This window comes from Anomaloglossus baeobatrachus, chromosome 1, assembly GCF_048569485.1.
Source record: "Anomaloglossus baeobatrachus isolate aAnoBae1 chromosome 1, aAnoBae1.hap1, whole genome shotgun sequence".
Classification (NCBI taxonomy): domain Eukaryota; kingdom Metazoa; phylum Chordata; class Amphibia; order Anura; family Aromobatidae; genus Anomaloglossus; species Anomaloglossus baeobatrachus.
This window is the reverse complement of record NC_134353.1, coordinates 336,285,689-336,301,993: the sequence shown is the minus strand read 5'-3', so window position 1 is coordinate 336,301,993 and position 16,305 is coordinate 336,285,689. Positions and strand designations below refer to the sequence as shown.

Below are 16,305 nucleotides of genomic sequence, written 5' to 3'. Positions count from 1 at the left end.
ACCCTGGGTTTGTACTCTTGGTTACCCTTGAATAATTACTAATAGATCATCTAAAATCCATCCTAACAGAAGTTACACTGTTATAAATGTGAACATAAAATAACTGACAGAATAGAGGACTTATATGGGACTATTATTCCCTGTTTCATCCTTGACCGCTGAAATAGCTTAGAGCAAGTGTAGGAAATTAAATAATATATTTTAAAAATTGCTGTCGGCAACTGTTTCTCTCTCTCTGTGTAAACTTAGTGGAGTTGTCCCATAAACACCCATTGCCTATTCATGGTGTAAGTGATAAATATATGATCTCTTGGCTACAGTCAAAAGAATGGGGGTCCCAAAGTCTCCTGTGCGAATGTAGCATTAGTGAGCATGTGCAACCACTGCTCTATAAATGGTCCAATAACCTTCTAAAGGAGGTATCTCGGAGTCAGTCACACAGGAGACTTTGAAAGCCTTCTTCCATCAGAGGGGGTCTTGGTGAATACTTTTATCATGTGTCCTGTAGAAAGGTGATATTTGTTGATTATGGGGCGACCATTTCAATGCTTCCCGATGTGTTATATACATGTTCATTAGAAGTCCAGGTGAATGGAGCTGAGCCCACACTAAACCACAGGAAGCAAAGAAAACAAACGACTCACAAAAATGAAAACTCAACTGGTTGAGAACTAGTTAATACAAATGTTTAGCTTATCTTTTATTAAAAAGAATAAAGTATGCTACATTGCTTGACTAGGATTTAGGAACAGGTCCTGGAAATACTGAAGTCATGATTAATAGTACTAGAAATAAATTACCATATTGAAGGGACAAACCAAAGTAAATGAAAGAATAAATTAGTCAGCATAATTGTCATTGTTAAGGTCTGGAATAATAAGGGTTAAGTTTATGTTAGCTACCACCAGCATTTACCATACAGAATATGTAAGGATTGTTGAAATTTTACATCAGAAATGGAAAGTCACTGGGTATAGATATTGGGTTTTCTGTGACAATATATTATGTAGTTATAAATAGATCCAGCTGCCAAAAATGAACTCTTTAAGCCCTATACATTTTACTGAAGCATTAAAGGGGTTATCCAGTCTAAATCCTTAAGTGCGCACACTATAGATTTTGCTGCGTTTTTGGGTGCAGTTTCAGTGCAGTTTGTGGCCCTAAACTGCATGCATTTCCTTCCCCAGCAAAGTCTATGAGAGTTCTGAAGTGCTGTGCGCACGTTGCTTTTTTTGCTTGCAGTTTTGGGTGCAGAAAAAGAAGCAGCAGCATGTTACTTGTTGCATTTTTCCCTGCGTTTTTCCATTGAATATAGTGAAAAAACACATGGGCAAAAACGCACCAAAATGCGGAAAAAATACATGCGTTTTTTTATGTTTTTTTTGCGGTCAGAGGTGCGTTTTTCTGCTAGAGTATGCGTTTTTTGCTGAAGAAACAAAACTATAGTGTGCGCACATAGCCTAAGTATGCAGGCCCTGTATGTGTCACTCTGTGACCGCAGACTTGTGAAGCTTCACATCACATGCACTGAGCACTGTGCGCTGTGAGGATTCTCTGGTGCCGCCTTCATATTCCTCCTGTCCCAGATCCAGCTCCCAAGTCTCCTGGCAACATGCTTAGAATGCGTGTGCGTGCCCTGCTTCTTAAAGGGACAGCGCATGCAATCTGGAAGTGTCCCAAGGCTATAGCTGGAAGACACTAGCTATTTAATGGATCCTTCCTGTAGGGAGGTACCTGAGCAACTTGTCTGGCCCATGTGTATCTGAACTCATACTTCTGTGAACCCGAACCCATGCTGCTGTTATCCTGAACCCGTAATCCTGTGTTCCTGAGGCCCTGAGTCTGTGCCTGTCCTGTGACCTGGAACCCATAATGTGATCTGAAACCTCTCCTGTGACTAGAATCTGAGCTATCAGCCCATTTCCAGTACCTGTACCCAATGTGCCTGTCCATGCTCCTGAATCCATCCTGCCTGTCCATGTACCTGAACCCGACCAGTCTCCCCTCCTGTACATACTCTGTCCAGTCAAACTCCACTATCAGCTCCGCTCCGCCTGCCCTCCATACCTGTGTTCCTGACCTTTGGGTCAGCTGCTGCATTACCAGGGACTTCCCTGGAGTGGTTCCTGGAGTCTACCGGCTGTCCATCCTGTTCTCACCATCAAAGGCTCTGGTGAAAAACCAGTAGGCACTTGGTCATGCCCTTCCAGGGCAAGCCTGGTTTGTGGCACAGTGGATCCACACCTGCTAGCATGACAGGCCTCATCCATCTAGTTGGAATGTGGTCGGGAGGATGCATAATATATACTTGAATACTTGAAGCCATGTGACCACTCTAACATCATAGAAACCTCACAGTGTTCAGTGCATGTGATGTGAAATCCACAAGTCTGCAGTCACATAAAGTGACACACACAGTGACTGCAGACTTGTGGATTTAGACCAGACAACTCATTTAAGGGCTACAAATTCTACTGTCAAAAGAAGCTCTCTGAAAGATTCAATGTTAATTCATTCTGCAGTCTGCTATATCTAGAGACATAAATTGGCTGTAAAACATCCAAAATCTTTTAAGATAATATATTGCAAAAAAAATGCTTTTTAAGCAAAAAAGCAAACAAATTTTAATTAAAATACAATCCTTCAAAGGTTTCCATACTCTATACATTCATAACTATAGTCAGAAAAGTAGGAAAATTTAAAGCAAAACAGACAAGAGAACCAAGAAAAGGTACAGTCGAAGAAAATTAATGTCATTTTTCACTTAAGGTTACTTGCCAGGGTCAACACAATTTTCCAAATATAAAAGTATCTGACATTGATACCAAATCCATGCCACTTGTTTGTTTTAATAGAATCATTCCATTTTAAAGGACAGCTGAGCACCACACATCAATCTGTCACCCATTATTGTAGCTTATCAATTCTCTTATTGATTCCTGTCTGACATCTATTCTTCTCCCATCAGTTCTTCATATATGCCACTGAACCAATACAGTTTTTGGCCCCTCTCATCTTTAGGGCCTGCATTATCTCCACACTTCTTAATGACTACCTACAGTACAGCACTTGCTGAAGAGAAACAGACATCAGGGGGCTGGCAGCTAGAGACAGCTTGGAGCAGGCAGCCATGCCCCCTGTTATCTGCAACAGCACGGACCTTCACACTGATGTGTGATGTAAATGTGACGCCCTGGACTATCAGGTGGTCACAGGGTATTGTGCAATCTGCTCTTCTGCACAGTATCCAAATCCTCCTTGGTTACAGATCCCTGCCCTTCGGTGTTGCTAAGAGCAGAGCCAGTCAAAATCCTAGCAACACTCTGCACCCCACCCACCAGACACACCATTGGGGGGCCTGAAGGGAATAGGGCCACCCACTTGGGGGGTTGGTAGGGGAGAGTGAGAAGTGTTAGGAGCAGAAGGGTGGAGAAGTGTGAGAAGTAGGAGAGAGGAGGTCAGGAGCAGGGCTCCCTGTAAATACTAGGTGGCAGACGTTGGTCTGGGCCTGGTAGGAGCTGGAACCCCGGTCGCAAGGGATTGTGTCAAGGGGCACGGATCTGCCGAGGAGGGCAGCTGGCGGCCTGGAGCCATCTCCAGGCAGGGGCCAGGGCACAACGGGGTACATGGACCCTAGGCCGGGAAGTAGCTTCACGCATCCTGGTAATTTACCCGACGAGGGTGAAGTCTTCAAGATTCATCCTCCACCTGCTCCAAAATCGGGGTGCTAGCTTAACGAGGGGATAGGACTTTCCCAAACATAGTCCAGAAAATTCCAAGCGTAAACCCTGAGAGCAAGCTCACTCTGTTAGCCATACAGGTGAGCGGAACCAGACTAGTTCCACACTACAGGGTCCAAATAGTGAAGAAAGTGCCACGGAAAAGGTCACAGGCTAACAAGCAACACCAAGGGGCACGGATCCACGCGTGCTCCCTCCCTGCTGCAGCGGTGTTCAGATTTCTGGTTTACAAGGTGTCGGTGTCAGTATTCTTGGACTGAGTGAGTACGCAGAAAACTCTTTCCTCCTCTACGGCACACTCTTACTACCATCACCGGGCCCCCGGGGCAAAACCCCTACCCACAGAGGGGGTTAAACACCTTGCTGCCATACCACCGCCACCGGGTGCTCCCAACAGCAGCTGTGGTACTCCATCTTACCATGCACCGTGGGTGGCATCACGAACTTCTAACTCCCCTGTACATATCCCCCCTTTTAAATTCGAGTGTCTGCACAACCCCTCCCCGGGTCCGGAGACCCCTCGAGCCACCGTGGTTCTAGATCCAACTGGCTCGACCGCTGACACAAGGGCGGTATATAACGTCCCAGAATGATGGGGTGAGGGTGAGGAGCAGCTCCTCTCACACTGAATTATAAGTGTTCTAAAGATAATAGAACTGTACTGGGCATCTAATCTTTATAATATATGAGTGCATGGACAAAACAATTTTTTTTTATCTCTCCGGTGTATGCCTGTAAAGCTTGTTTTTGACTGGACAAACCCTTTACGGATCTTCATGAGCACGATTATGCATTGCGTTTTACAGGGTTATTCAAATTTTCAAAAGTGGTTATTATTGAATATGGATTGTACATACAAAAAAATTTGGCATTTAATGCTTGATAAAATTTTCAGTCGTTGGTATAAACAATTTTATTTACATCTCATTCCCTTGGAGGCCGACCACCACTGCTAGACAGTCCAACAGGAGTATTGCTTTCAAGATCTTGTCTATTTCCTATTGAGAATGTAAGCAATGCTTCAAAGCTGGCCGAGATTGCTGGAGAGAGCACGGATACCTCTTAATCCCGGCCATCTTTGTGCCGCCCAAGTGCCAGCAGCCGGGCTGCTTGGATCCGGATCCGCAGTGTGGCTCGAGGGAATTCTACCGGACCCGGGGGTCGTGCGGACACTTCATATAAAAAAGTGACGTATTTGTACGGGATTTGCCGTAAACTGTCTGTGACGCCACCCACGGTGTGTGGTGAAATGTGGCACCATCGCTGCTGTTGTGTTGCACCCGGGGGACAATGGGATGGCAGCTGGATGTTAACCCCTCCGTGGGTAGGGATGGATGCCCCGGGGCCCAGTGTATCTTATACTGAGGATGGTGACTGCAGGGGTCGGCGCGCCTGGTCAGACCGGGGGATGTTAGTTTACTCACGATTAAATGAATCACACAAGTCCCATGGTAAACCAAGGTGCTGGTGGCCGGCCGCCGCGGTCTGGTGTATCTGGTCCCATACCCGAGCTGGTGGTCTGTGTCACTTTCCTCTGCACTCTGTGTTTGGTGTGGTGGACATCCCGGTGTGAAACACGGGAGTCCGCTCCCGGTCCTTTTGTTGGGAGCCTTGCCCACTGATGCTGACCCTTGGGATCTACCGGGCCCTGGCGGATGCCCTATCCCCCGCGGTGGGTGGTTGTCTGCTTTTGGGACTTTTGTTGAGACAGGACCTATAATCCTGCCCTCAATTGGTTTAGCTAGGCCGTTGGTTCCGGTCCTGGCCTTAGTGTCCAAGTTCCCCCTCTGTGCACGGTTTCCGGGTCGGTTCTCCTGTGTCAGTACCGGCGGGCTCCAACCCAGTCCCAGTCCACCTTGGATCTCCGGCAGCCGTCTTTCCGTCTCCTGACAGACACAGACCACCATCTGCCACCTAGCCAGCACGCCGGGGCTTCAACTCCGACGCCTTCACTTTCTCCTCCTCAACTACTTCACTCCACTCCACTCGAACTACAACTTAGACTAATTAGAGAGACGAGCTATCGTGTGATGCATCGTCGGGGTCACGGTTTTCGTGACGCACATCCGGCATCGTTCACGACGTCGTCTTGTGTGACACCTCCGAGCGACGCAGAATCGCTCACAAATCATGAGTCGTGTACTCATTGCTGAGTTTTAAAAAATTGTTTATTTAACATGGTGCCGGTTGTTCATCGTACCCGGGGTAGCACACATTGCTCTGTGTGACACCCCGGGGACGATAAACACAGCTTATCTGCGTCCCGCGGCACCCGCCGGCTATGCGGAAGGGAGGAGGTGGGCGGGATGTTTTCGTCCCGCTCATCTCCGCCCCTCTACTTCTATTGGCCGACGGCTGTGTGACGTCGCTGTGACGCCGAGCGTCCCTCCCTCTTCAGGAAGAGGATGTTCGCCGCCCACAGCGAGGTCGCTCAGCAGGTAAGTACGTGTGATGGCGGTTTAACGAATTTGTGCGACACGGGCAGCGATCAGCCCGTGATGCACAAACGACAAGGGCGGGTACGATCGCTCATGCAATCGCACGATAGATCGTAACGTGTAAAGCCCGCATTAGACTACTGCTTTTCCCGCCCCGGGTTCTCCAGACCCCCAGGTGGGCGTTTTCCATCCACCTGGTCCCGCCCACTGGTGTGCCCCTCCTACCCTGGGGGGGTGACCAGGGCCTCTGGTCAGCTGTGTGTAACCCTGTGTGGGATGGTGTTATGCGGGGGCCTATACTGTGTGACTACCTGGTTTTGCCAGGGCGTCACATGTTCAGCACAGTGTTTACTAGTAGAAAGCAGTGGTGGTCGGTCTCCAAGTCAACCAGATGTAAACAAAAAGAAGCAAAGTGTTAATATCTCAGGAATGACTGCAAATTTTAATAAGCTGTAAATTACAAAAGTAATTCATTTTGATGATGTACATACACGAAGGTGGGAATAACCTTTTAAGACCTCCTGCAACTTTTTGCAGAATACAATGGTGATGTGTAGATAGGTTTCCAGATGCCGATGTTAAACAATAGTTACAATAGCTAGGGATTAAAAGATCCCATTCTCCCATCTTCTAAATTGTCAGTGGGATTAAAACATATAAAATACGATACCTGAATTTCTTTCCAAAACATTTTTTCTCTGTCATAAAATCCTTTGAAATCTTGGTACTGACGCAGTAATTCTATGGGGGGTTGAGATCCATATCGATCTAGCTTTGGCATATTTAAATCATCAACAAATATGATGACTCTCTTGTTTCCAGGAGCGCCTGTGTAAATATAGATCAAATAGTATTAGGCACAGATTGACTCTTGGTATTAACCCTCTAAACACATCAGCTCTCTAAATGCTATGGGGAAAAGCATATCGGCAATAGATAACAAGTCAAGTTTGTTAGCTCAATCTGGACTATAACATATACCTTAAAAATGGGTAAATCAATGAAAACTAATTTCATTTACACCTTTTTGCATTTGTAATTTGAATTTTAATTCAATTAATTGAAAAACTGAAGCACATCTATATCTGTAAGACAATAATGTAATAACCACCCGAGCAAATACAGAAAGTGTGTGCGTCTCTCAACGCAAGCCTATCTTGTAGCACCCCCCACTGGCCAGTAAGATATATACTGTATATGACCAGTATAATCCAGTTATATTACCGAATGTAATGTGTATGGCACTGACTCACTTTAGTTAAGCATATAACCCCGAAAATAAAGCTGCAATGCAAGAGTTTATTCAACTTACTTTACTTTGAGGCTTTATGGTTTTTCATAAGCAAATAATAATACAATTAAAGGGGTTTTACATGAACACTGATGACGTCACTGCTACTTGCGCACATGCAGTTCGTGCCCGGAAGCTGCGGTGACGGGTATGTCACTTGCACAGGCACAGTTCGAACTACACCTGCGCAACTGGCAGTGCAACAGTGCATGCTGGAATAGGGTTACAGAAACTGGTAATTATGTATGTAGATGCACCCTCAGACCCTTATCGGCTGCAGTGGCCACAGGCTAACAACACCTAAGCGCTGCTGTTTATGTCTCTTTTTGGTGTTTCATCTTTTAAATAATTATTGAATGTTCTCAGTGAGAAGAACAAAATTATAATCTTGTAATACCTTTTAATGGCTAACTAAAATAAAATAAAGTGATGTTACAAAGCAAGCTTTCGAGACATCTCAAGTCCCTTCATCAGGCATTGTATGACAAAATATCTGAAGAAACACAAATATATGCACAAACAGAGCAGAGGGATGGCATAATAAAAGACATTTAAATAGACAAACACTGAGCTTAGAAAGTGATTCCTTAATTAGCTTTGATTAGTGGTGCCAGAGTTTTATTGTACCAATATCCATGTAGGATCAGAGGTCTGGTGAGTCTCTGGAATAGACTCCTCAGATTTTGTAATGGCCATAAATCCTCCTGACAGGTTGTGTCCTGTGTCCACAGAGTTAAACATTTTAATGAATTTGTATTCCCAGACCCTGCGATTTTTTTATCGCACTCCACTCGCACCGTTTTTTTCGCCATGTGGCTTAGACCTTAGCCTTACAATAAACAAATTTAAAGAGGTAAACCAATTTTTATCACAAAATGTTTCCCATATAAAGTGTGGTCACCACCAGTAAGCTCTTATATACAGCATTCTATGTTCTGAATAACATAAAAAAAACTTTATTACACCGTATGGACTTGATCCATGCCTCCTCTCTTCTTGCTTTGTGTGGATGACGCCTCCCACATCCTGCACAGGCACACTTGTCTCTTCCCTGCCGACGACAGAGCAAAGTGTAGTAGTGCGCATGCGTGGGCGCTTTTTGGCCATACTCCTTGCATGCACATTATAATATTCACTCTGCTCTGCCAAAGACAGAGTAAGGTATTGTAGTGCACTTGAATGGGTGCTCTTTGTCATTTCTTCACGCATGCACATTACAGTACTGTGCAGGAGTGTAATGGGGGAGAGTGTGTGGATGACAAAGGACTTGTGATCCAAACAAGGCAAGAATATAAGAGGTGCAAAGTCAAGAACAGTGACACCGGACCATCCCATAGGTGAGTGTGTCACCCAGGGAAAGGGATACTCGGTCCCGGGCGGTTGAAAATGGAAATGTCTCTCTGGTGGCTGTTGCCCGGTCCCGTGCCCTGGGGCTTCTCTTGTAAAAGGGGAATTATTTAAAGTAGGGATGAAAGTTAGTGTACGTGACGCCCCCTGCGGGCTGCAGTTAGAGGTAGAGAACCGCCGCTGCTGAATGTGGGTACTCCCAGGGCTGGTGGTGGTTGCAGCAATGATGTTGGGTCCTCTGCAGGTAGAGCTGTGTCTGGGAGATGAGAAGGGCAATAATGGAGACCACACACGGTTGTAATGAACAGTCTCTCCTTACTCCGACCCGTGGATGACTGGTTCAGGTCCTATGGAATATCAGTGCCAATGTAGTGACCCAGGTTGCTCTGTCCCCGGCACTCCCTGTTGGTTGGGTCCCCATAGCATAGAGCGTTTGGGGCCCGACTGTCCCTTTTGGGGTACTAGTCTTCTTCTCCATACGGCGGGCAGTGCAGACCCTGTGGGGAGGTAAGTGTCCAAACCCCAATCCTAGTTTACTGCTGATGACCCCGGATTATTTGGTTCGGTGAAGTCCATGAAGGTGTCCTCACTGTGCAGATGATTATGAACCCATGTAGAGCTGGTGCCTGATGTAGGGCCCTGTGCCACGTGCGTGCTACGGTCCCAGCGGTACTTGTCCGTACCCGCCCTGGCGACCTCTCTCCTGTGCACCTGGGTCGCATGGAAACAGCTCGAGCACGTCCGCACACCTATCTGTGTGTCACTGTTCTCTTTTAGTCCCCTCCCACCAGGCTGGCTAATCCCTGGACTCGTTCCTATCTCTGGGCGACCATCCCGTTACTTGAATAACCTTTTAGTCCCGGTGTGGAGTCTAGAACTAGGATTTTGGTTGTGATTTGGTGGTATCGGCACTGGTACTCCAGGTCCCAGGGGGTAGGTCCTGCATCCCTAAGAGGATGCAGTTTCTTGTAGTGCCTTGAGTGGCTCAGGGGTGCTACATGAGTATAATAATAACTATTTTCTATGTTATGCAGGGCGGATTTCAGACATATATATATATATAGTATTACAGAATGTTGTATATAAGGGCTCACTGATGGTGGCCAAACTTTATACAGGAAAAACTTTGTCACGGGTTCCCTTTAAATAAATTAATCCCTATACACCCTTGGCCATATGTAATATGGCAAAACTTGCTTAAATAATTAGATCTTGGTAAAATTAATTTTGGCTTTCAAATGATACAAAGCTCACCAAACTAGGTGCAATAAGTAGGGAACTTGTTTAAAGTCGGGATATAGTGTAGCATAAATAGGATAATGGAAGAAGCTGAAAGACAGTAGTGATGTGTATTCTACTGTCTCATAGACTTGTAGGTATAGACCTGATATTCTTTACATAATAATATGCTTGGTGTGAAATTGCCTGAAGGTGTGCATGATTGTAAGTGCTGGAAGCATTGTAACATATGCCAACTGACTGCGGTCAGGAAATATATACGTGTCTATATGGGTTATTTTTATATTATAATTCAGATTTCAGTTAAATTTGTAGAGTTTGAACATTGTCCAGGCAGTGAAAGGGTTCAAGGTACATACCCAAAATGGTTTTCCGCTTCTTTTCCAATTTTGACTCTATTATTTCCTGTGTTCGTGCAGAGGATGTTTGGGCTGAGAAGTTTATATACACAGACACATAGCCTGCTTCTTCTTGTATACTGTTTAGCAATCCTCGAGCTACTACAGACTAAACAGACAGAAAAACTCAAACAGATGTACAAATAATTAATTACTTTTTATATATAAGGTAATTGCTTAAAGGGAATCTGTCACAAGGTTTTTTCGAGCTAATCTGAGAGCAGCAAGATGTAGAGACAGAGTCCCTGATTCCACAGATGTGTCACTTACTGGGCTGCTTAGTGTAGTTTTGATAAAATCACTATTTTAACAGAAGTAGTTTACCACCTGCTGCTGTATCACCCCCGTGCCAGCAGCCGGGCTGCTCGGATCTAGATCCGCGGTGGCTCGAGGGGTCTCCGGACCCGGGGGTTGTGCGGCCACTCAAATGAAGGGGGTATTTACAGGGGATTGTGTTAGAGTTTGTGACGCCACCCGTGGTATGTGGTAATTTGGAGTACCACCGCTGCATTGGGAAGTACCCGGGGTTGATGGAATGGGGCAGCCAGGTGTTGGAACCCTCCACGGGTAGGGGGATACCCCTGGACTCGGTGATGGGGACCGGGGAGTGACGTCGGGTGTGACGGGGTCACATGCGTACTCACTCAGTCCATTAAGCTAAAACCGATAACTAGATAAACTAAAGTTCTGTATACCGCTGCCGCCGAGGGGAGCTAGTTCGGGTCCCGTCCCCAATGGTGCTGTCTGGTGATCTGTGACCTGCCTCCTGGCACTAAGTTTACTTCTCTATGGGTCCGCTCCCCATTATGGCTAAGTGTGGGAGCTTGCTCTCAGGGTTCACGCTTGGGATTTTCTGGACCGCTTGAGTGGAAAGTCCTATCCCCCTCATTGCACTAGTACCCCGATTTTGGAGCAGGTGGAGAGCGGATCTTAAAGGCTCCGTTCTCGTCAGGTAAATTGTCATGTTGCCTGAAGCTACTCCCTGACCTAGGGTCCACGTACCCCGTCGTGTTTGGTCCCAGCCCGGTGATGGTGCAAGGCCGCCGGCTGTCCTCCTTGACAGTTCCGTGCACCTTGCCACGATCCCCTGCGACCGGGGGTCTAGCTCCTCTAGACCCAGGCCACCGTCTGCTACCTAGATAGCTTCCTAGGAGCCCTAGTCCTGACCTACTGTCTCCTTCGCTTCCAACACACTTCTTTCTACTTCTGACACTCTTGACCTCCCCTAACCAACCCCCCAAGTGGGCGACCCTCAGGCCATCCACTGGTGTGTCTGGTGGGTGTGGTGCAGAGTGTTCCTAGGATTTTGATTAGCTTGTTCTTGGCAACACCAAAGGTCAGGGACCCGTAACCAAGGACGGAGGTGGCTATTGTACAGGAGGGCAGATTGCACAATACCCTGTGACGACCTGATAAGCCAGGGCGTCACACGATCACCTACCGTAATCTTTTTTATTTGAATCGTACTTGGGGTCCACTGGAGGATTCTCATTCAGAGGATTGAATCAGCTTCCGCCGGCCCTTCCAGTATCTGGACATTGCTCTCCTACAGGCTTTAACCTTTCCACCATAAGGTTTTACCTTTCCACCATAAGGTGAGTCTGGTAACCACCTCACATCATTTCGGTGTTAACTAATTACTACACCCATACACTGGTGTGCTTGGTGGGTGTGGTGCAGAGTGTACCTAGGATTTAATTAGCTGATGTAGACAACACCATACAGTTGGGGACCCATAACCAAGAAGGAGGTGGATATTGCACGGGAGGGCAGATTGTGCATTACCCTGTGACGACCTGATAGTCCAGGGCCATCACACTGCCATATAGTCCAACCCAGCCCACATCACTAATTGTCAGCTTTCTGCCTATGCACTGTGTACAGAGAAACTTCCAATCAGAGGTGTCAACGGGATTATGAAGACCTCATCGTTCAGAGAACTGTTAGATTTGCAGCAGATAAAACAATGATATTATCTAAATTGTAGCAAGCAGTCCAGTCAATGAAACATCACTGGAATCAGGGTCTCTAACTCTGCATCATGATGGGGTAGCAAAAACCCAGTTGAATATTCCCTTTATTCTAAAGAACAAAAGATGAAAAATCCTTGTGTCTCATCGTTCAGAGTCCGTCGAAAAAGTTACAAAGGTTGAAAAATAGACCTAGATCCATCTAGTTCAACCTTCCTCTACCAGTTGTTATGGAACACATTATACAGAATACAATGCAACTAAAAGTCAGAATGTAATTGTACACCACATTTCCATTTCTCATAACAGCGATAAACTCTTGTAAACCATATCTCTACCCACCTTGCCAACACCTGTGGTGCCAGTAAACAGCACCGAGTGTTTTGCAGCCAGTAGCTTTTCCATAAGATAGCCATAGCGCACAGTATCGGTCGTTGGAACCAGCATTTCAAAGAATGGCACATTGCTGTTATACTTGAAGGAAGGAATAATTCTCTCCCATGGATCCAGGCGCTTAGAGTCATAATCCATATAGACACTCCACAAGTCACCAGAGGTTGGAAGCTGGAGGACAAGAGTAAGGCCAGAATCACACATCCGTGTGCCAGGGTCTGAGTACGGAGCAAGATGCATAGACTGGCCATTGGTCTCTTGACCCGAACATGACAACCTCATATACGTCAATGAGATTGTTAAGTTCAAGAGCAACCATGGCTGGTCTGTGAATGATGGACTGTTACTCACAAATGTGTGACTGCAACATTATAAAGACAACCAAAAAGAAAAAAAAAAGAATATGGTTCTGATAAACATCAACAATGAAATAGAATGATCTAAACTGTTAAACAGGAAGGAAGGGGGAGTAGGTGAGCTGTGACCATTAGTGATGAGCGAGCATGCTTGTAACTACTCGGTACTCGCACGAGTATCGCTGTACTCGGGCTGCTCGGTGGGGACCGAGTAATCTCGCGATACTCGTGCTGTACTCGTGGTCTTCATCCCAGCATGTTGGCGCTCTTTTGAGAGCCAGCCCTCATGCAGGGATTGGCTGGCAGACCACTGCAATGCCAGAGCCCTGTTAGTTGTGGAATTGCAGTGATTGGCCGGCCTGCACAGCGTGACCGAGCCTTTATACCGGCCGGCGCGCTGTGCTCTGCTCACAGCTATCCAGACAGTGAGTGCAGGGAGAGTGTCGCTGATTCAGGGAAAGCTTTGCGGCCCTTTATAGCTTTTTCAGTTGCAGGGCTGCAAACAGTGTGACCAAAAGTCCTTCTCAGGACTATTCTAGTTGTATACAGGCAGGCAGGGTATAGCCAGGTCGGAGTACAGTAGCAGAGTCCTTCTCAGGACTATTGTTGCTGTATACAGGCAGGGTATAGCCAGGTTGGAATACAGGCTAGTGACCAAAAGAGTCCTTGTCAGGACTATTGTAGCAGTATACAGGCAGGCAGGCAGGCAGGCAGGCAGGGTATATAGCCATTCCTAGTGGTGACCGTATACCAGCCTTCATCATATCTGGGGCTGGTGTACACAGTCTAAAACAGTCCTGATAGTGTCAGACTTCTCAGCAATTGTCGCTCCTAAAACCTGTTAGGTTCTTAGTGCGTCCGTGCTTGCATTTCAAAACCGCACGTGTGTGCCTGTCGGTGGCAGCGTACAGGTGCACTTGTGTGCGTTTTTACCAAACTATTATATAACGCACAAGTGTAGTGTATAATACACGTCAGTCAGCAGTGGCTGATAGTGTCAGAGTTCTTAATTTTTGCTCCTAAAACCTGTGTTAGGTTCTTAGTGCGTCCGTGCTTGCATTTAAAAACCGCACGTGTGTGCCTGTCGGTGGCAGCGTACAGGTGCACTTGTGTGCAATTTCCACAAACTTTGATATAACGCACAAGTAGTGAATACACGTCAGCACAGCATTGCAAAATGCGCAAGGGCATTGGCAAGGAACAAGGAAGTGGACGTGAAGATGGTGCAGGCAGAGGCCGAGGTCGAGGGCAAGCTCTAATTTCGCCACAACAAAGGGCCACATCTAGTCGCTCGCACGTCCTGTCCCAAATTCTTGGGGACCGCAGCAGTACACCGCTCTTGAACCAAGACCAGTGTCAACAGGTTGTTAGTTGGATAGCAGATAATGCTTCCAGTCAGATTGGCACCACCACAAACACTCTGTCTTACACACGGTCAAGTGTCAGTAGCCGTGATACTGCACCGCACATTTCTGAACCTGATCCTCCTTCCTACCACCAGGCTGAGTACACGTCCTCCTCGGACATTAATGATCCCACACTTGGACACTCGGAAGAGCTGTTCACGTTTCCATTCACACATTCTGGCCTCTCGCCAGCTCATATTGAAGTGGGTCATGAGGAGATCGTCTGTACAGATGGCCAAATATTTGAGCAGCCACGTTCTCACGAAGTTGGCAACGTGTCTCAACAAGTGGTGGACGATGATGAGACACAATTGTCAGGAAGTCAGGAGGAGGAGCAGGGTGCGGAAGAGGAAGACGACGTGGTGGATGATCCAGTAACTGACCCAACCTGGCAGGAGGATATGCAGAGCGAGGACAGCAGTGCACAGGGGGAGGGAGGCGTAGCATCACAACAGGCAGTAAGAAGCAGGGTGGTGGCCCCAGGCAGAAGTCAGGCAACCGTTCCCCGGAACAACACGACGACACAAGGTGCCTGTACAAATGTTAGGTCTTCCCGAGTCTGGCAGTTTTTTAAGTTGGCTCCAGATGATTCTAAAAAGGCCATTTGCAACACCTGCCTGCCAGCATCAGCAGGGGTACCAAAACTAGCAGCCTGACCACCACCAGCATGATCAGGCACATGTCAGCCAAGCACCCGACTTTGTGGGAAGTACAACAGAGTCGAGGAGCAGTGCTTGCTGATGTCACTGCTACGTCTTCGCTGGTTGTGCATGCGAGCCAATCCCCTGTCCATGCTGCCTGCGAACAAGCCTCCTCCACTCCTGCACCTGCAGTTGCCTACGCAGAAAGAACACCATCATCAAGCACGTCCTTGTCCCAGCGCAGCGTTCAGTTATCCATTCAGCAAACCTTTGAACGCAGGCGCAAATACACTGCCAACACCCCACATGCCACAGTTCTAAATGCTAACATTTCGCGACTGCTTGCGCTGGAAATGTTGCCTTTTAGGCTGGTGGAGACAGAAGCATTCCGCGACCTGATGGCGGCAGCTGTCCCACGTTACTCGGTCCCCAGCCGCCACTATTTCTCCCGGTGTGCCGTCCCCGCGTTGCATAACCACGTGTCACAAAACATCACACGTGCCCTGAACAACGCTGTTTCACCCAAGGTCCACCTAACCACAGACACGTGGACAAGTGCTTGTGGGCAAGGCCGATACATCTCGTTGACGGCACACTGGGTTAATATTGTGGAAGCTGGGACCCAGTCTGAGCGAGGGACGGAACACGTCCTTCCCACACCAAGGTTTGCAGGCCCTACCTCAGTCAGTGTTTCACCCACACTCTACAGCTCAGGAATGTCATGCTCTTCAGCCTCCTCCTCCTGCGCATCCTCATCCACTGTACCCTCCACACCAGTCCCAAGCTGGAAGCACTGCAGCACTGCCTCGGCGAAGCGGCAACAGGCTGTGCTGAAGCTAATCTGCATCGGTGACAAACCCCACAATGCAGAAGAGCTGTGGACAGCTCTGAAACAGCAGGCAGATCACTGGCTCACACCTCTGAACCTAAAGCCAGGAAAGGTCGTGTGTGACAATGGCCGGAACCTGGTGGCGGCTTTGAGGCGAGGCCAGCTGACACATGTTCCATGCGTGGCCCATGTGCTCAACCTCGTGGTTCAGCGGTTTATAAAGTCATACCCAGAGCTGTCTGATCTGCTGGTAAAAG

General features: G+C 47.4%; 1 protein-coding gene across 1 annotated transcript in view; it reads right to left on the bottom strand.

Moving 5' to 3' along the window:
• Positions 1-16,305, bottom strand: part of DNAH6 (dynein axonemal heavy chain 6) — a 596,499-nt gene that overhangs the window by 376,277 nt on the left and 203,917 nt on the right. Inside the window, exons 38-40 of the mRNA XM_075352201.1 lie at positions 12,766-12,987; positions 10,415-10,562; positions 6,849-7,006 (exon numbers count right to left, since the gene is read on the bottom strand). Coding sequence (XP_075208316.1) covers positions 6,849-7,006; positions 10,415-10,562; positions 12,766-12,987 — 528 coding nt within the window. The remainder of the gene's footprint in view (positions 1-6,848; positions 7,007-10,414; positions 10,563-12,765; positions 12,988-16,305) is intronic.